This window comes from Myodes glareolus, chromosome 21 (genome assembly GCF_982192425.1).
Source record: "Myodes glareolus chromosome 21, mMyoGla1.1, whole genome shotgun sequence".
Classification (NCBI taxonomy): domain Eukaryota; kingdom Metazoa; phylum Chordata; class Mammalia; order Rodentia; family Cricetidae; genus Myodes; species Myodes glareolus.
This window is the reverse complement of record NC_142046.1, coordinates 41675013-41695747: the sequence shown is the minus strand read 5'-3', so window position 1 is coordinate 41695747 and position 20735 is coordinate 41675013. Positions and strand designations below refer to the sequence as shown.

General features: G+C 45.3%; 1 protein-coding gene across 8 annotated transcripts in view; it reads right to left on the bottom strand.

Moving 5' to 3' along the window:
• Tanc1 (tetratricopeptide repeat, ankyrin repeat and coiled-coil containing 1) overlaps nt 1–20735 on the bottom strand; it is a 230642-nt gene that overhangs the window by 97294 nt on the left and 112613 nt on the right. For 7 of the 8 annotated variants that reach the window (XM_048425771.3, XM_048425773.3, XM_048425772.3 and 4 more), the window contains one exon: nt 20326–20514. The exons of the other annotated variant lie outside the window; for it this stretch is intronic. In XM_048425771.3, coding sequence (XP_048281728.3) covers nt 20326–20514 — 189 coding nt within the window. The remainder of the gene's footprint in view (nt 1–20325; nt 20515–20735) is intronic. 8 annotated transcript variants of the gene reach the window in all.

Genomic DNA, 20735 nt, shown 5'->3' with positions numbered 1-20735 from the left:
AAGGACCACGGGTTACCAGGGCTTCAGGGTACAGCTGACTAGAACAGAGCAGAAGGAACACATTGGAATGGACATACTGGGATGAAGGCACTGGTCTCCATCTTGATTGTGGTGGGATTTTATGCAATTTCTATGCACTTGTTGAAGCTGAGGATCTGTGCTGAGAGTTGCCCCGTTTTTCTTTTCTGTTTCCTTTGGCAAGAGATGTGGACATGTATGCAAATGACTGAAGCAGAGCATCCGTGAGCCCGTCAGGCAATGCTGTGTTAGTGTATAACAGATGATAACAGTTCCTGGGGACACGTGTGTGATCCTCTCCCTGGAATGTGCAGCCACTTAATTTCTAGAGGTATGCAGAGATTCGTGACTGGGATAAGGACCGTGAGGGGCACATCTCGGATTATCCAGACAAGTTCGAAATCCATGTGCCCTTGTAGGAGGGAGGAGGGCAATAAGACAGTAACACGGAGAAAAGGTTATGAGGTGAAATAGAAGTAGAGGGTGGAGAAATGTGGGACAAGGCGGAAACATCTAGAACCACCAGAAAGCAAGAGTTCTCCCAGACAAGATAAGCATCCACAACTGAAACCACCAAATGGTGATAACACACCACTATAGCCCCGGGAAACACACACTCACTTTTCAGAACCAATGTGGGAGCTCTGCTCTACCCACAACCCCTTCCCGCACGCCTCCCCTATAAGAGACAACTTCAAGTGACCAAGGTACCTCTGGGCTGTCTGCACTGTTAACACGAAAGGGCGACAGATAAATATTTTGCTTCAACTATTATGTGTTTGCTCCAAATTTAATCCTAAGAACCCACATTGCTTTGGCACTACACTCACCTTTCTTAGGTTGAGCTTATTGACTGTCTTACAACCTAAGCCAAGTTTAGAACTAAATGAAAGCAAAAAGGAACTCAAAGAATCAACGTGATTGTGGTGTATTCAGGAATATGCTTGTCCCTTCTGTCAGAGCGAGAGATTACTAGTCTTCAAAAAGGAATGCAATAAATGGAATATCTGGGTAGCCTGTGGGTCTGACCTGAACTGTGTGATTCTCAGTCATAGATGGAATGCATGCTAAACAGGTTTTTAAATTAATTAAGACTTAAAACTGAATTTAAAGGCTAGAATACACTGAAAAGCAATTGAAGATTATTTTATAAGTGGGATGTAATAAGATGTTGCTCTCAGAAATTAAAGGGTCTTCTTAAAATGGACTCTCCACCCAGTAAGGTCAAGCCTTCCTTTCAAAATATTAGTGGAAGGAAAGGGACTCTTAAGTCCCTGCTCGTCCTCCGTTTCTACCCAGGTGGCAAGGCTACCCATCATGCACCACAGCCCATGTCCTCGAAAGCTTCCTGCTGTGCTGCTGTTGTTTCCCTGGCCGAAGCCACCCTGCCACCCTGCCGTCAGGACCCGACTGCACAGGTCAATATTCTGAGTGCAGACGGTGGCTGTGTGAGACAAACACACTTGATGGTGAGGTCAGGGGAGGCACTCACTCTCTTGCCTGCCGACATCATGCAGTGAAGGGCTGGACTGAGCCATCAGTCACTCTAGAGTCCAAACAGCCTGCCTCCTGCCATCCCCTGCAGTGACCCAGACCTCTGCCACGCCCTTGGCAGTGGGGCTGACCCTGTCAATGTTCTGGGTCCAAGAGAGAACAGGAAAAAGGATTTCCACACTGAGCGCACCACAAGCCCAGGTGCCTGTGGGATTCTTATTAGAGAAAGCTGCTACAATCAATCTGACCTTCCTACGCAAGCTGACTGAGATCAGAACCAGGCTGAGAACACCTGACCTAACATCTAATGCTTTTGAAAAACATGCAGAGGCCAGAAGAGGTCACTGGGTCCCTCAGAGTTGGAGCCGGGGTTAACAGGCTTTTGCCAGACATGAGTGCTGGGATCCAAACTCAGGTCCTCGTGACTGAGCAGAAAACACTGTTGATCACTGAGCCATCTCAGCAGTCCAAGATGCTTTCTTTTTCTTCTTAGAACAACTATAGTTGGCTATTTTAAAGTCTAAACTTGGTAATACCTAAAACCAAAGAAGAAGTTCTTTGAATCCTTTGAAGAACAAATACTATCTTTCTTTTAAAAACTTGATGCTAGAACAGTTCAGCGTCGCACAACTTAGCAGAAATCGTCCCTGGAACATTCAGTGTTGACCACAAGGTGGCGCTGCGTCGATGCCAGTCTCAGACAAAGGCCCTGAGACAGCACGCTTGCCAGAGAAGTTTCTTCACCATCAAGGCAAAAAAAGTGATTGTCAACCTAAGGAGCATGAAGTCCAAGATGCCTTTTCTTTAAAGTCTTAGGTGATACATGTATGCTTGGCAGTTTATATTAAGAAATTCAATCTCAGAGACAACGACTTCCGACACCTCTTATACCTAACCTAACAGAACAGATTCTGAACAACACATGCCCACAGATAGTCTCACAGGGCACCAGTCATGCATGAAAGCAGGCACAAAGGTCAGAGCATCCCAGTTACACACCTGACATCTGAAAGCCCCTGCACAATTAAATCAATACTGGAATAAATGAATAGGGAAGATGTAACTCTCAAGATCCAGAATAATCCCCAAAGTTTACACAGACAACTCCACTGTTAGGAGCTTAGTGCCCACCCTTACCTGCGGGCTGTGTACAGTGACCACGCAGAACATAAAATGTGTTCCTTGTGTGGTTGATGGAAATGGGGAGGGAAGAAGACAGAGGAACTTCCATGGAGACAGTGGACAGCCAAAACCTTGGCCAGATGATCAAGAGCAAATGTAAAGGTAAATTACACTGTCGGTATGTACCTTCACCTCTGGGGGATGGAAAAAGCCACCCCAGACCTCTGAGTTCTGCCTGAAACTCCTAAATTCTGGCCAGTGGTGAGAAAAACATCAGACACATTCCAACAGACAAGCAACCTACAAAATACCATACCCAAACCACCAGGGTCATCAAAACAAAGGGAGTCTGAGAAACTGTCACAGGCTCAAGCCTTTAATCCCAGCACTCAGGAACCACAGGCAGGCAGATCTCTGATTTTAAGGTCAACCTGGTCTACAGAGTGAGTTCCAGGACAGCCAGGGCTACACAGAAAGATCCTGTCTTGAAAACCAGACAAACAAAAATGAAATCTATGGGACATGATATCTGAATATGATATGGCGATGTGAATCAGAGAAAGAATATTAGTTGGGGAAAACCCACAACTACAGACTTTAGCAAGTGTCAATGTTGGCTCAATAATTATACAGACTGTACCACACAATGCTGTGTTAACAACAGTGGAAACTGACCGTTAGGACACATGGAACTTCTTTATACTGCTCTTTACAACTTCTCCATAACTCTAAAAATACTCCAAGACGTTCATGAAAATAAAACCAAAGTTCATCCATGGCTCAAATAGTATCTGACAGGTACCGTCCAGGCAGAAGCGCCATTCAGATGGAGGCAGCTGTGTCTTTAGAGTCCCACATACTTACTGTAGAGGACACAGGGAAGTAGCAAAGCTCAGCTTCGAGCTGGTCACAGGAAGGACAATGGCAGCAGTGCGGGGTACCACATCATCTGTGCCAAGTAGAACTCTTGATAATGATCAGGGCTAAGGCCACTGTCCTGGGTCACAGGTCAGTGAGGCAGAATGAGCCAGGCTTTGAAATCAGAGGAGAATTCAGGTCCCGGCCATTTGTCAGCTGGGTGTGTAACCACCAGGAGCTATCTCCTGAACTCCTAGGACTCCACCAACTGTAGAATGGGCTGACACTTCTATCTAGGATTAAAAATGTGTCGTGTGTCTAGCACTGAATAAATTCTAACTCTCCGTTTCTAATAGGCAAAGGTCAGGGAAAAGCATGAGAAAGAGACCACCAAGTGGGTTCATAAGCGTGTGCCAGATTACAGTCATGACCATCTATCTACATATTGTCTACCGTTGTGTTGTGCCGTGATGGCCGGATCCAACGGCTGCAACAGAGACCACGGTAGCCTAATGTAGTTCCCGTCTGACCATGGCAGAAGCTGGCCAATTCTGGTCACTAGTCCTATTTCCAAAAGCTAACAAACACTTTTCATTCTTTGTTACACTTGACCTTCAACATCCCGAACTACCTTCCTGCTCAAGACCAGAGACCTGAACCTGGGTTCTGCACTCTGACACTCTTGTGCTCTGCACAAACAGGACTCCATAAAGATCCAAAGTCCCTGGGCGGCTAAGTCATATCAGTGCACATGGCGGGGAATTCCACCAGCACTACACATGGGTCCCAACAGAACTCGCATTCCTTAGAACCTTAGGACCAACCATCACCTTGGAGTTCTTATTTTTTAAAAGACGTAGGAGAACTGCCCACCTTGGAACTATCAAAAAGACTGTATTGGGGAGCTAATGGAAAGGTAAAAGGCACAACAACAACAAAAATTTTTTTTTTTTCAAAACCAAATTCATCTAAAAATCCAAACTGGAGCCCTAGCAACTTTCCCAAATGGCTCTGCCAAGACACAGATCCCCGAGCTCCGAACCACTGGGCAGAGGCAGGAGCAGTACCTCAATGATGGTTCGCTGATACCCCAACTGCAATGTCAACAGCGTGTGTGATGATAAAATGCCCCGCCCCGAGCCACTGTCCCTATTCTACCCCCTCAAAGTCTCAAGTGCAAATATGTCACCACAATCCAGAGTTTCTTTTTTCTAATGTTCTCTCAGGCCAACCTCCACCTCACTGCATTCTCCTGGCCCTGTAGAGAGCGAAGCTGCTGGGCTTCGTCCGAATCTCTGCCAGAGTCCCAACCAGTCTCAACTCCCAGAGGCAAGGAGAAAACCGGCCCTGCTCTAAACCACAAGCTCCTTTCATTCCTTCAGTATAAAAACAGCCGAAGGACGTTACTGGTAAAACCAAAATAACAACAACATCAAAATGAAATCCTCCCTGGCTCCAGGACCCTGCTATTCTCACAGGTCACATCCACCGTGGCCCGGACTCCCATTTCGACGTGCCTGACCAGCATGGGGGCCTGTCCCATGGCCAGCTAGATGCCCCTTAGGAGCTCTGGTTTGCCATGGACCTCACTTATTAAGAAACCCTTGCAACAGCGCGCACACAGGGAACCATCCCCGCCTCCAACCAAGAATCCTTCCTCCTTCCCATGACGTCACAACACAACAGACACTTCTGTGTCTTCACCATCACTAGGCTCCCTCACTACGCTGGGTGTTCCCAAGAGCTTAGGGCCAAGTGTTTACTTCCCTCTGTGTCTCCCTCATCCCTAGCCCAGCGCCCACACAGCTAACATTCAGAAAACCCACATGAAACAAATGTTTATGAAAGCTGACGGAGAGTGAAAGACTGACTCAAATAACTCAGAGCGCCTCTGAGGCCATTCGGAAAAACAAACATCACGGCCAGAGAGCCACCTCCACCTCACAGTGTCCTCTAGTGACAAAAAGCTGGAGTGGTCGCTAAGGACTTCAGGAAAGCTGAAGCTGAAAGCAACCTTTGGGGCACAGTGACTAAGAATCTGGGTGAAGGAAAAAAAATGGGATGCTGGCCACAAAGATAACGAAAAGATGCAAAAGCACATGTAAAAGTGGGATCCTCTTAAACCATTTGTCAAGTTCCTTCCTCGTTTCAGAGCAAATTCACGGGACTCTCTGATGTTCACCTTCTGTCTATCACAGAAAATCCAAGGTGGCTCACAGCTTTCAGGAGACAAGTAAGAATTAGTTGCCCCTTCCTCAAAAAGTAGACAGTTTAGTAAAACATCACAAAGTGTAAGAAGAAGAAATGGGGCTAGAAGAGATGGTTCAGCAATAAAGAGCGCTTGCTGTTGTCCAAAGACAGGAGTTCGGGTTCTGGTTTCCACTTTAGGCAGCTCAGAGGAGTCTGTAACTCCAGCTTACAAAAAAAGTGTGCACCGTAAAACCCCAAACCAATAAATATCAGTCCTCAGGAACTTGTTTTCTTGATGTGGCCCACCCATATCATTTCTCCTGGACAGAATCTTCCTGGGCTCAGGTAGCCTTCTGAGGCGCCCTTTCAGCTTGGTGCTCATGAGATGCTTCTCACACGCTCCTCCAAGCTGGCTTACTCGTGTTGCCATTGCTTCGCCTTCGCCACTTTCCACAAAAGCGGCCACGGAAACAAGAATAAACAAGTGTAAGGCACTGGGCCGGGAACAACACATGCTACCGGAAATGGAAACCAATTCAGTAACTGGCATCATCCTTTCTACAGGAGCTATGGATGGGCCAACGCGCTCCCAAAGCCATGGCAAGAATGTTGAGGACAAATCCACACTGAACAGGCCCATCAATATTTACAAACCAAAGTCTAAATAGCAGCTCTGTTTTAGAAGTCCCTGCATTTCAATAGTATTGCTTGCTCCATCCTCCTGGTCAGAGATACAAAGGTAAAAAAGAAATCAAAAAGAATGACCAGCAAAGGCCAGAGAGGGCAAATTTGGGGGTCTCAGAAGTTAGAGCCACTTTGATGTGACATCAGCAGGTCTTCTCTAGTGTCTTCTAGGGGACAGCTCTTCATCAACAGTCTCTATAACTCTCCCAAAGATATATATGGTGGATGATTAACTATTATTTCTATATAAGAGACCAAGTATCGAGAGAGGTCAGTCTAGTAGGCTACAAAGACATAGCACTACCAGCAACAAGGACTTGGGCCCTGGACCCCAGGCCTGTCCTCCTGGATAGGACAAAGCCTGGGGATACTTTTTAAATTAAGGCATCGAGAGAAAAGCAGGGACAGTATACAAAAATTCATGTTCGCTTAATACAGACTGTACCTACTCACATTTCACAGATAACTTAAAATATTCATTTCTCTCAAGTATCTCTTTAGGCACGCATGCAAGTGTTAATGTATACATGAATGTATACATATTCATTCATGTCTCAGAATGTATACATTTGGCTCTAATAAAAACTGTATCACTGAAAAAAATATAAACTCTTCAGAATGTTTTTAATCAAAGAAATCCCTTACTGAATTTGTACTAAAGAGTTTAGGGTCCACAGTCATTTTCTGACACAAATGGGAGCTTCCCAGCACACAAGCGTTCTATCCAGAGTCCCCAGAAACTATGCTGCCCAAAATAGCAGTGTCCCTAGGACTTGCTGTATTGTCAAACAACACCATCCAGTATCATAGTGGAGTCATAACTAGGGCACGATGACCTCATCTGCAGCCAACTGTACCTTCTCCATAAGGAAAGAAGACACATGGCCAACTACGGTAGTCTCATTGGCCGGCCCCACAGTCAGGCTCTGCCCCCACCTGTCCTGTATACACGACAGCATTCTAATGTACAAGCAACATGTTCCTGGTATGACATACAAGCTCTCCACGCCATCTGGTAGACATCCAAATACACACTAATCTGTTTCAATGAGAAAAAAAAAAACCACAGCTGTACCATCCAGAGTCCGTATGCTTGTGAGTGGCTTCTATGAGCAGTGAAGTGATGCTCAAAGACAGATGAAGGCTTCCACTCAACACTTCCTGATGGTTTGCCTGGATTAAGGAACACCATGCCTTTCTTCTACGCCCAGCTCCAAACGCCAGGCTACTGTCTGCTTGGCTGCACTCCATTGCTTAGCAAGCAAATAGGGACCACCTCTGTGGAACACGCAGCTACCACGATCTTCTTCAACACTGGCCTTTCTTTTCCATTGAGAGCGTACAGGGAGCGTCATCAATGACCAAGGCAGGACATCACCAGGCACTTTCCGCTCTACCCACACTTCCCTTTTCTACCGAGACCCATTGCTTCTGTAGGTCTTTCCGCTCCAATCCCCAGTTCGAAAAGCTGGCTTAGCTTCCCTCCCCGGACAATTACCCATACACAGCATTTTATTCGTGGTCCATGAGTCATGTGCAAAGCCAAGAGGAGATGAGTGACCCCAGCGGCTGGAGGTGGATCTGGAACTGGAACCCGCTGGGCTATGTTGCTTTCATGCCCTGTTCACAGGGAACAAAGCCTTGCTGGAGGCAGAGCTGCACATCAAGATGACACAGGCTTGCCAGAAAGCACGGATCGGAGGGTGGAATCCCACTGGCGGGCATCTGGCTGAGGATGAAGGTTCAGGAGGACCAATCCTGTGGGAACGCAGTGGTGGCCACTGAGTCAAATGAAGGAAGATGGGGATGGACTCCATGGCACATGGTCCCCAGGAAAATCACAATGCCAGTCTGCATCTAAGTTACATGTGGCTTGCTCTGTGGTACAGTCCGTTCAGGCTGCTATCATAAAAGTAGCATATGCCGAGTAACTTAAACTATTTATTTTATATAGTTTGCAGAGCAGAAAGTCCAAGATCAAAGAACTAGAAACTGTCTTCTCCTGGTCTTCTCATGTGCCTGTGGCAAAGCCAGCTCTAGTCTCTTTTCCTACTCATATAAGGACAAATAATACTGCCATGGGGTCTCTGCTCTCACAAGCCCACCTATTTTTAATCAGCCCCCACCCCAGCCAATTTCCTAGTGGCAGGCCATCAGGGTTGCTTAGTATTTCAACATGGACATGTAGGAAAACATATCCAAGATCACACCTGTGAAAGGCACCAGATCCCCATCTTGCTAATGAGGAAACACCTGACGGCTGCCCTAGCACACCGTGCTGGAAGACCCAAGTCTGGCCTGCTTGTGACGAGAGCAATTGGTGACAGACTGCACCCATGAGGTCCTCCCCACCTTAGTGGGGGAGACTACTTGACCCAGGCCGGAGCTTTCAGTGGGGAGTTATTCGCCCAGGTTTTTCCAGAGGTGACATGTTTTCCTGCACTTTGCACCAGTGATCAGCAAGGAAGGCTTTTGGATGAAAGAAGTAATGAGAAACTCACCCTTCCACAAGGAAGCATGCCCTACGTTCTGTATCCCAGCATCTTCGCACAAAGGACACAGGAATGACGGGGCTGCCTACTACTCAAAAGAAGCAAGGTTTCCTGGGCTCAGCGCTCACTGACCTAAACAACGACGGTTATGAGTCTGGGTATTTAGCTCGGAGGTAGAGCGCCTGCCTAGCATGTTCAACATTCTGGCTTCCATATTCGGCACACAAGGAAAAGGAAAGAAGAACCCCTGGGTGGTACTAGAGGATATAGTTTGGTGGCAGTGTTTGCCAGGTATGTATAAAGCACTGTGTTCAAGGGGGTGGAAGACGACACGTGCTGTGTCTATATTAAGCCACAATGACCTGCCATTAGGAAACAGGCTTTGGGGAGATCATCAAACATAGGTGGGCCTAGCCCGGCAGCGGTGGCATAGGCCTTTGATCCCAGCACTCAGGAGGGAGAGGCAGATGGATCTCTATGAGATCAAGGCCAGCCTGGTTTACAAAGTGAGTTCCAGGACAGTCAGGGCTACACAGAGAAATCATGTCTCAAACAAAACAAAACAACAAAAAGTAGGTGGGCTTGTAAGGCTAAGCAATATCTCATTACAGCATATGTGTCCTTCTATGACAAGGGCAAGAGACTGGAGCTGGCTTTGCCATAGCCAGAAGAGCAGGCAATGAGAAGACATGCTCTTCTCTGCAGTCCATTTCCTTAAAACAAACAAACAAAAAAAAAAATCGCCATTCTGTGTCACCTTCGTTTCCCAATTCCTGGCTTTGCACATCTTTGGCTACTCTTCCTTCAACACAGCCAGCCATTCCTACCCCCTACCAACATCCACATTTCACAACAATTTTGAGGATTCAGGCCGAAGCGCCAGCCCTCTCCGCCTAGCCCTACCTCACGCTAACATTCATTAATGCCAGAGAGAGAGGGGACCATTTCCGCCGGCCTCTGTGGATTCTGGGTTTTCGCTGTGAATCAGCAATAATCAGAAAGACCCCTACTGTCCCCATCTCCGCCTATTTTCTTTGAGGCAATGCATTCATTTGTGAGCAGGACTCTGGGCTCATTCCAGACGCCATCTGACACAACCACGGGGTGCAGCTGACACCGCTATACGTGTGACCGGCTAAAACCTCCAGCTGTCATTAACTGCCGGCTAGCGGCAGGAAACAGGCAGCAAACCTTGAAAAACCTAAGAAAACAAGAGTGCGACCAGGACGCGGGAACTCAAGGGGGCTGCCAACAGACCCACACCCACACTCACGCACGCACACACGACATGCACATGCACATTCTCTTTGCTCACAGTGTACACGCAGTCCAGCCTGAAGGGGAAGCTGGACTTTAACTATAAAGAAGTATGTGGTCTCCATAGACATGGCGAATAGCTATGTTCAAGGCTTCATGGATGCAAGGTACCACTACTTTTAAATTGTTTATGTGTCCATTAATATTTTCAACCAGTTGCATGTTGCTGGTAAATACAGAATACCAAATTCTCATGTCTGGGTCCCATCCCCACCCCCAGCATTAAGAAAGTGGCAAGATCCTGTGTAGGAGCACAAACAAGAACCAAAGACAAAAAACTTCTGTCCTGGAGGAATCCATGCATCCACTGTCAAGGCAGAGAGATGCAAGGCTTGGCAGAAGGAAATGCGGTGTATGGGGTTTGTTGCCTTCAGAGGCTACTCCTCCCGTAGGGCAAAGGGAAGCTTCATGGAGTGAGATCAAAGCTGACCTGAAGTCAGCTCCGAGACAGCCTGACCTAAGGCATAACATAAGACAATGTGCAAAGCGGGAACGCAGCAAGGGCTGATTTGATGAAGCAATGACGACCAAAGACCAACCAAGGAGGAAAGAGGAGTCTTTTCAATAAACAGGTCAGGGGCAAGTGGTGTCCACGTGGAAATGACGAATTTAGTCTACACTTCACACTACACATAGGTTACCCCAAGTGGACTATAGATCCAAGTACTAAGAAGTGAAAATGACGGAACTCTAGGAGAAAGAGCATGATGCTAGATTAGGTAATGGTCATAAAGCCATGACATCGAAGGACAGAGGCAAACAAAAGCTGGACAATAGAAAACCTTTTGTTTCGAGCAAAACTATCGTGATAGTGAAAAAGAAATCACAGAATGGAAGAATGCTTGCAAACAGTACTGATAAATAATTTACATCCAGACTATTAAAAGTGCAATAAAGGGTTGGAAAGATGGTTCAGTGGTTAAGAGTACTGACTGCTCTTCCAGAGGGCCCAGGTTCAATTCCTAGCACCCACGTGACAGCGCACAACTGTTTGAAACTCCAGTTCCAGGCATCCATGGAAAAACACCAGTGCATATAAAAGAAAACTAAATAATTTTTAAAAGTAAATCAATAAAAATTAAAATGCCATAAAATACAGGATACTAGTTTATCTGCACTAGGACAATGAGTCAGGAAGATGAGCAGAGGGAGAGAGGCTGGCGGGGAAACTGAGTCTACTTCTGCTCCACCGGTGGGAGCACCAAGTGGCGCAGTCCCTGCAGAATGTAAGTCAGCAATACAGCGAGGCATTTAACACAGAGCGACAGGGAAGACCCACCGGCACTAATACTACATATATAGGCAAGAACAAACGAGAACATACGTGTGCATCTAAGTTAAAATACGAAAACGCAGCAGTACTCATAATAGCCCAAAGCGGAAACAACCAACTGCCCATAATGGATACGCAAAGTGTGATAGGTAGGTACTGCAAGATTTTATTTGGTAACAAAACTGAATGAGGTCGATTCCGACTACAGAGCATGTTCCAAAAACAGCGACAAAAATCACTCGCCAAACAGCACAGTCTTTTATGATGCTAATTGTACAGAGTGCCCCACAATGGTAATCTATAGAGATAGAAAATGGAGTCTATTGCTTAGGGCTTGGGAGCGGTGGGGGGGGGGGGTTTAAAAGGAATGTAAAATGATTAGTAAGGAATGTAAGTTTGTTTCGGTTTTCTTTCTTAGGTGAGATTTTAAAAAGTTCTAAAACTGTACTTTAGCAATGCTTGCATTCATGTGAAAATGCCTTAAAACCCACACTGGAAACTTTAAATAGCTGAATTATGTGGTATGAAAACAGATTTCAACAAATCTGTTTTTCAAAAACACAACCGGGTAAATTACAATGGAAAATGTATCAATTTAACTTTAGAAAATTAGAGATTTCTGTGGGCCATAAAACACTATAACCTAATTAAGTGGAAAATGGACCAGACAGGTTTTGTTTTGTAACATTGAAGACTGATAGCTTAAAACAGTAAAACTGTGACTAAGAAGACACTGATGAGTCAGCTATGAAGGATCGGACACATCCTCACCGTTAACCAAGTACGTCTCGACCCAGCCATTCTACTCTACAGCCTAGCCAATGAAAAGAATCTTACATTCCTTTAGCTGTTAGGACAGGAATGTTCTTTCGCTGTTCTTCATCTAACCCCTCGCGTGTCCAACTCTAGGGAAAATTGGTGAATATGTGACTGTTGTTTTGTGTACCACAGGAGAGAGGGAGGGAACTGGGAATGGTGGTGCATGGTTGCAATCCCATAGGAGGAGCTGAGGTAAGCCTGGGGGGGTCAGAGGTCATGCTGGGCTCCATAGGAGACTCTGGCAAAAGCAAACAATAGACAAAACAAAAGTAATTGCCCATTAGGAGGGATGGAGGGACTAGACATCTAGTACACCCCCCCGACACACACACACACACACACACACATACACACACACACACACTTTTTAAGATCTCAGTATTTCCTGAACTGGTCTTAAGTAATCCTCCTGTCTCAACCTCTTAAGTAGCTGAAACCACATATGTGTGTCACCATGCCTGACAATTCACATACTTCTGTGTATGCATAATTCTTTGTCAACTATTATCTCTAGCATTAAAAAATAATGATAAAAATATATATATATATATTTACTCTCATTAAAGAGGACTGACACGCAGTAATCATATATTCTTCATCAATGGCTGACAACTTGTGATATATCTATATCTATTTCTATATCTATCTATCTATCTATCTATCTAGAGAGAGAGAGAGAGAGAGAAACAGACAGACAGACATAGATATAGACATAGTCTGGAATGCTAAAGAAACAAAACTCAAGCTATTACTCACATGCCTTAAATCCTAAGCAGACTGTAGCGCTGGTATTTCTTTGGATGCTCCTGGAGCAATTTCTGGGTGTAGCCAAATGGCACACGGGTGAGCTAGGGCTCATGAACAGAGAACTAAGTGGACTCAAGGCCCTTGAATTGAGCAAACACCAGCTCTGTGTATAGGCACACGTTTGGAGGAGATGACAGAGAGTGTGTCACCGTCACACCTAATCTCACTCAGTAAGGGACAGCTGTCTGCCTACTCCTGGAGAAGGTTGTCACACAGTTTCCAGGAGGAAACAAAGACTGTGCCCGTCACCAGGATCCTTTCTGAAGGCTGGTCTTAGGCACTCGAAGGAAAGGCAAGGGCAGAAGTAACTATCTCTGCACGGAGAAGAGGGACTGTGTGTTCCCTGCCTTATTCTCCAGCCCCAGAGGCAGCCTCACAGATACAATGCACTGCCTTCAGCCCGTGCTCTCCTCCATGCAGGAAACCAGAACATAGACTCTCTCCTATACAGCTCAGGAGTCTGCAGCATACAGGCAGAATGGAACTAGTAACAGATCCGTAACTTCTACAGATTTCAGGCAAGTTCCATAATGACTGTGGGATCTTTGCTTCCTTTTCTTCAAAGAATTCTGAGCCAGAAGCAGTTCCTAAGGGGCCTCCCAACTCTCTATCAGTCTTAGAAGCCTCCACAATCTCCGTAAGCCTCTCCAAGCATCAAAGACAGCAAGCGGTTATAGATGCAACTGTACGCCAGTTGAATGTTTTTCTAAACAAACTTGATCTGATTCAGCTGTGATCATGCCCCCAACACTGTACCCTGGAAAGAACGGAAATGGAAATGTCTAAGAAGCCCAGACCGATGGGAAGTTCAAAAGAGGAGGGTCACAGAGAGATCCACCTCTTTCAAGGCCTCAGCAGGCACAACCAGCACCAACAGGATGCCTATAAGCACCAACCATTTAGATGTTTTCCAGAAGATGGTAACTTCAAAAACAGCTCCCAGGGCACTGTGAAGGGAGTAGCAAATCAATATTGCTTTGTGGAAAGCAACTAGCCAGTGTGCAGCAAGATTCCTCACCAGTGCAGGCCATTTCGTTGAGTTATTCCACTCTGGGAAGCTACTACCCTGAGGAGATATCAGATGTGCATAAAATCTACCAGAAAAAAAAGTATCAGGAGTTCAGGAGTTGGGGTACACATCAATATGAATGGCTTACTGTTAAACAATATACTTATAGGCAGGGTCTTATGTAGCCCAGGTTGGACTTGAACTGCTACCTCTACCTGATAGGCACCACGGCTGTTCTTGGCAAGATGGGAAATGATACATCCTATGGTCATACATATGACACCACAGCCAAAATTCACACCAGGAATTAGCAGCAACAACAGAAAACATTTTAAGCCATGCTACAAGGTTTGTTTTATATGTAATTCTTCTGTCTCACCTGCTCATGCCCTGGAATTATAGGCATGTCCCACCATACATGGCTGCCAATTCTTTGAATGAAAACCAATATAAACATTTAAAGTGGAAACTAGTTTTAAAATCAATTATAGAATATTGAAACAGCTGACAATAAGTATCAAGTTCATAAAGAAAAGTAGAAATACCATATAATATGATATAAAGCAGGAAAAAAGAATAGAGAAGAATTCTATCATGAGTCTCAGGTTTACAAGGGATGGATTTGGGGGAGAGGCTGGAAGATGGATCAGTCAGTGATGTCGTCAGGCAAGCGTGAGGGCGTGAGTTTGAGTTTCAGTAACACATACAGAAAAGTCAGGCACAGCAGTACGAGCCTGTAACCCCAATGTTGGGGAGGCAGAGAAAGGAGACTCTTTGGGGTTTGCTGATGGCCAAACCTGGCTTAGATGGATGGGGATGCTCTGGGTAAGTGAGAGAATCTGTCTCAAAACGAGGGAAAGTCAGGAGGCAGAGGTAGGTGGATCTCCAAAGTATGAGACCTGTCGAAGCTACAGAGAAAGTACCAGCTGGGCAGTGGTGGCTCAGGCCTTTAATCCCAACACTTGGGAGGCAGAGGCAGGCGAATCTCTGTGAGTTTGAGACCAGCCTGGGCTACATAGTGAGTTTCAAGACAGCGAGGTCTGTTGCAGAGAGAAACCCTGTCTCAGGGGTAGGGGTGGGGGAGTCTCAGGCTAACCAGAGATACATAGGGAATGCCAGTCTCAAAAATACAATTAAAAAAAAGTCAGCAAAGATTCCCAATGTCAGCTTCTACAGGCACATGCACACACACATAAACACATATACAAAACGCACACACGCACGTACACACATACAATACACACATGCATACACACCACACACATACACACATGTATACAATACATGCACATGCCCACACAGACGAGCAAAAAAAAATATTAGCTTGTCAGTTCTCTCTCAAGGATGAGATTTTTAAATTAAGAAACACTTCTGCAGGGTAGGGTAAGGAAGCCTTGGCAAACATTAACTCACAGTCCAAGAATCAAACAAGAAAGCTGAGTCCCACTTCATGGCTTACCAGGGCTTTATCTAAGACAACAAGTGGAGTTTGCACAACCATCACAACAGCTATACAAGGCAAGGATCCCTAACCCAAGGTTTGCAGAACTCGAGAGTATTCCAGGTTTTAGAATATGTGAATATAGATGCTGAGACATGGGCGGGGGCGCTGGGAGTCACATAATGCAGAACCCAGAGGGTTTTCAGGTTTTAGAATGTGAATACACGTGCTGAGCTATGGGAGGACTGAGATCCACGTGAAACTGATTTTTGCCCACGTCCACCCTACAGGCATACCCAGAAGGAAACGCATGCAACACCTTTAGTGCATCTAAATCTCGCCCATGACCAGTCACATGACGTTGGGTGTGATGTCATGTCCAGGTTCATAATCACAGACATTGGGGCGTTTGAGATTTCAGAGTTTCGGATTAAGGCTGTTCAGCCACTACGGCCACCTGCCATCATTTCTGTTGCTTCCAGTACATTGTTTCTCATCCACGCCTAATCACAATGGAACCCAAGAGATCTGGGGAAGGACCTGCAGATGGGAACAGCTCATGACGTTACTGGGAAGGAGCCACAGGAAATGAAGTGTTCTCATCTCTGGAAGATGGAAAAGAAAAAGGATACAGTAGAGATTCTGGGGAATTCCTAGACCCATCAGGCAACCACAGAGGTACCTGAATGGGTGTCAGCTCTTCTTTGTGACTATCAGAAAATGGAGCTTCCAGGTAGAATAATACCAAAAAGTGAAACAATACCCAGAAAACGGATTACTCTAGCAAGCAGTGGAATAAAATACAAATAAACAGAGGGAGGTTGCAGGAGGGTAAATACGAATAATTCTGAATCTAAAGTGGGGGCTGCACACAAAGTTTGGCGGTGGAACACTTGCCTAGCACAAAAGGGACCATGAATTCACTCCTCAGCTCCTCCAAAACAGTTACAACTGGGGACCAAGCATTCACATATGAGCCTATGGGGGCCGTTCTCATTCAAACCACCACATCCTCGAATATCTTTCTCACCAATTGTCCAATCATGCTCTTTCCAAGTTCTTGATGCGGCCAATACATTAGCTACATACAGCAAGCATAAATCAGTAAGGAATTGCACATCTGGTCATTTCTCCTTGCAAGCAAAATGCACAACCATGTACGACTAACTGCTTGAAGTTTGATTAGCATCAAGCAGTGAAGTGTTTGTATATAAGCAAGTAAAACAGTCTGATGATTTAGGGGAGCTCCCGAGGGTTTTCGTTGGTGAAGACAAGATCTTGCTATGTGCAGCCAGGCTGGCCACGAACTCTTGATTCCAAGGTTTTGCATCTTTCAGCAGCAACCTCATAAACATAAATAATTAAAAAAAAATCCCACAAGGTAATTTGAAAGCTGGGCCTGAACAACAGTCAGGGTGCACAGGCCATAGCGGAGAAAAGATGGGTACCCGAGGATGGAGTGGCTCATTATCTTCCGAGAACTGGGGGACACTGCATTTACTGTATCCTTAGTAGCAGTGGTGCTAGTTCTAAAATAGATGGATATTTATAAAGTCAGTGCATGCTCACTGCCATATGTCAACCTTTTTAAAAATTGAAAAAAAAAAAACAGGCAGGTAAGACATTAGCACTCAGGATACTTTTCCAATCATACGGTCTAAGCAGAAGTGTGTGTTAGGAACTATGAAAATATTATTTCATGCCTTGTAAGCCACTGCCATTCTTAAGCATCCAGCTCTGCCTTCAATCTTCTCAGTTAAAATTACTAAGATAATGACACCAAATCAGCACCGTGAGACACTAGGTTGCTACATGGATTTGGGCAGTACACAAGACCTGTTGGCTAGCACGGGATCTGCTCAGTTGAACAAAAGCATCTAAATTAGAAGGCATTTTTTTTCTTGAATCTGTTGAAAGAGTGAATATTCAGGAGGATGGCTGCATCCTTCTGACCCTACGACCAACCAAAGAACTTAGAAATAAATTTCATTTTTTTATAATAGAAAAAACTTAGGGATATTTTTCTCAAAGCTAAACCTATCTGATATTGTCCAAGGAAGAAGGGACACAGTGGCCAGGGTTTCTGTGCCCATCTGAAGAGTCTTCTCTTCAAACTCTTCAGGACAGCCTGCCAATGCTACAGAGAGTCCCACCAAACAGACACTGACATTGTCATCAGTAATAGAATTATATGTGAAATGCAGTCTTCCCTAGAGTCTCAGGCAGGCCCCAGCCCTGGGGCAAAAGCAGAGGCAATTCATTGTCTGAGCAACTGCTTGGCAGAAAGGAACAGTTTCGGTGTGTCCAATGTCTGTGCTTGGCATTCGCTTCAACCGAGGTTCTTCAGTGAGAAACAGGCTCTAGATTACAGTTATCCTTGGCTAAGACATTTTGGTTGCCCTAAAGCATCAGTTATGTGAAGTGCACAACGTTAAAGACAAAGTATCGCTCAGTGACACTTGTGAGAGTGTAGGAAGGCACACTTAGTTCAGGAGTGGGTGTGGGACCACCTGCAGTAGAATTTTTCAGTAACTCAACTCTGAAAGTTGCACAGTCAAATGGGGGATGCACAGCCAAGCTACAGGGTGAAGGTCAGAGGACACATCAGGAGTAAGGAAGGGGATTCTGGCTGAACTGACCTAACAGGGTTCTGCTGAAGTCAGGCCAGGATGATCACTTATCACCGAGGGGGGTGGTGGAAGAGGAGGAACAAGCACTGGGGGTGGGGACAGGGCTTCCTTGTTAAACTGACATAGCAGGTTTCTTGGCTAAATCTGGATGGTATAAAACAACCCTGATAGGCCTGGGAGAAGGTTCATGAGTCTGAAATTGGGCAAAGCAAAAAGTTCCTGTTGAAAAACCCACTCACCTCTGGTGAAAAGACAAAGCAACGGGGCTGTTAAAAGGAGATGGGCACGACTCCTAAGATTGGTCATCCCAACCCGGGTAACCTAGCCAGAGAGGCCCTGTGGGAAACACGGTTTGAAGGAAGAAAAGACATCTGACCCAGAGATACAACAGTGGAGCAAGCAGAGGACATTCCAGGAATTTCCCTAAATACTGATAAACAGGTCAAATTCCTTGGCACAGGAAATCACTTCATACCAAAAAAAAAAAAAAAAAAAAAAAAAAGTTCCCAAGTTCCAGCTAACAAATGAACTGTAAACAATGCTGTCCAGAATAAGAAAGTTCTGGAACAATGAAAGATTCTGGACAATCACCAAATTCACTCCACCATTCCAAACACAGAATGCCTCAGGGTTTTAATTTTACCATACATAAATACCCTCTTAATTTTACCATACATAAATCTCAAACACCGACTAAATGACTCAGAAATAATGCATATGCCACTCCGAGCAACACAAATATTTAAGAAACCAGAAACTAATTAATTTCATAGCCCCGGGGCGCAAACTAGATGAACCCTGAATATGTTCCCATGTAATTGAGAAGAATTTTCATTGGCACGTGATCAATAGGAACTCAAATTATCCTGCCTTTTGTAAGCAAATATTCAGCCAACTTAAAAGAATATCAAAGAAGTGTGAGGACCCCAGGGATGAGCACCACGGGAAGGGCTTCCCTCACATCTGAACCCCAGCCTTTCCCGGACAACTCCTGCTTGCTTTTTTTTTCTCGGTATCAGCAAGTGTCTGAATCTGGCAATCATGAAAGGGGTCAAACAGCCTTACACAAGGAGCCCCTGAGCCAGGGCCCCTGCACTGCTACAAGCCTGACTCTTCACCAGAGATTAACCTTCAGAACTTTCCCAGTGTCACGTGATGTCAGCCGGCAAACAGATGCAATACAATGAATAGAATGTTGTCCAAGGCACTCGCCCGCATCCAAAACTTTACGGGCATCTTGTAGTTGGGCAGTGGTGGCGCACACCTTTAATCCCAGCACTCAGGAGGCAGAGGCAGGTAGATCTCTGTGAATTCAAGGCTAGCCTGATCCATAAAGTGAGCTCCAGGACAGCCAGAGCTGTATAGAGAAATCTTGTCTCCAAAAACAAAAAGAAAAAAAGAGGAAGGAAGGAAGGAAGGAAGGAAGGAAGGAAGGAAGGAAGGAAGGAAGGAAGGAAGGAAGGAAGGAAGGAAGGAAGGAACTAGAGACATCTTGTAAGAGACAGTGTTCCTTGATTCACCAGGAAGAAGCTGAGAAAGCCAATGGTAAATGTTAGTTCTTATATCATGATCTTGAGTCTCTATGAAAAGCTATTCTGGGCGTTCATATTTTTTTATCATTATGAATGGATGTGGAACTATACAGAAAGGAGGATAGAAATACTTTTATTTTCCCCCTGAGGACAACAGCTGTTAGGAGGCCCTACTACTCTTGAGGAGAATCTGAGTGCAACCACCCATAACTCCAGTTCCAAGAGATCAAACAATTTCTGGTCTGAGGGAACCTAAACTAACACTCTCTCTCTCTCTCTCTCTCTCTCTCTCCCTCTCTCTCTCTCTCTCTCACACACACACACACACACACACGTAATTAAAAATAATTTTTTAATCCCCTTCTTCTAGAAGTTATTTGAACACTGAAAAAACAATTCTCCTAAAAAATGTAATTTTTTAAGACGAGGTCTCACTGTGTTGACCAAGCTGACCTGAACACCTGGGCTCAAGCAATTCCGCTCCAGCTGGGATTACAGGCACACCCTGCATACCTGGCTCTTACAGGCACACACTGCATACCTGGCTCTTACAGGCACTCACTTATCTTATTTATGTTTAATGAATATATTTAATAACCAGTATAAAACATATCTAGATACTGGGCATTTTCTCTTTACCTGGGGATTTCTTGATTGACCTTGACTGTGTCAAGTGAGACTGTCGAGGCAGCAGAGGTGATGAAGGCAGAGACATGGAAACCCCTTTGGCCAAGCTCACACGATAGGGGTCTTCTGCTGTAGGAAGACCGCTCACAGGGGAGTCACCGCCGGAGGACAAGGCAGGCGTCTCTGAACCAAAGTCACCACCTGGAGTGGAGAGATGTCATCTGGGTTACACCATCCATGACAAATTGATAAGACTGTAACTCCTAAGAGCTATGTTCTTAGAATACAATTCCCATATGCCAGAAAATGATTCTTTTAAATCATTCCCCTTATCACTCTTGGAATCTGTTGCCTACAGGAGAGACTCAAGCTTTGCCACGGAAGCATCAACGAACCCGGCCAGGAGGCCCTTTGTGTTCTGC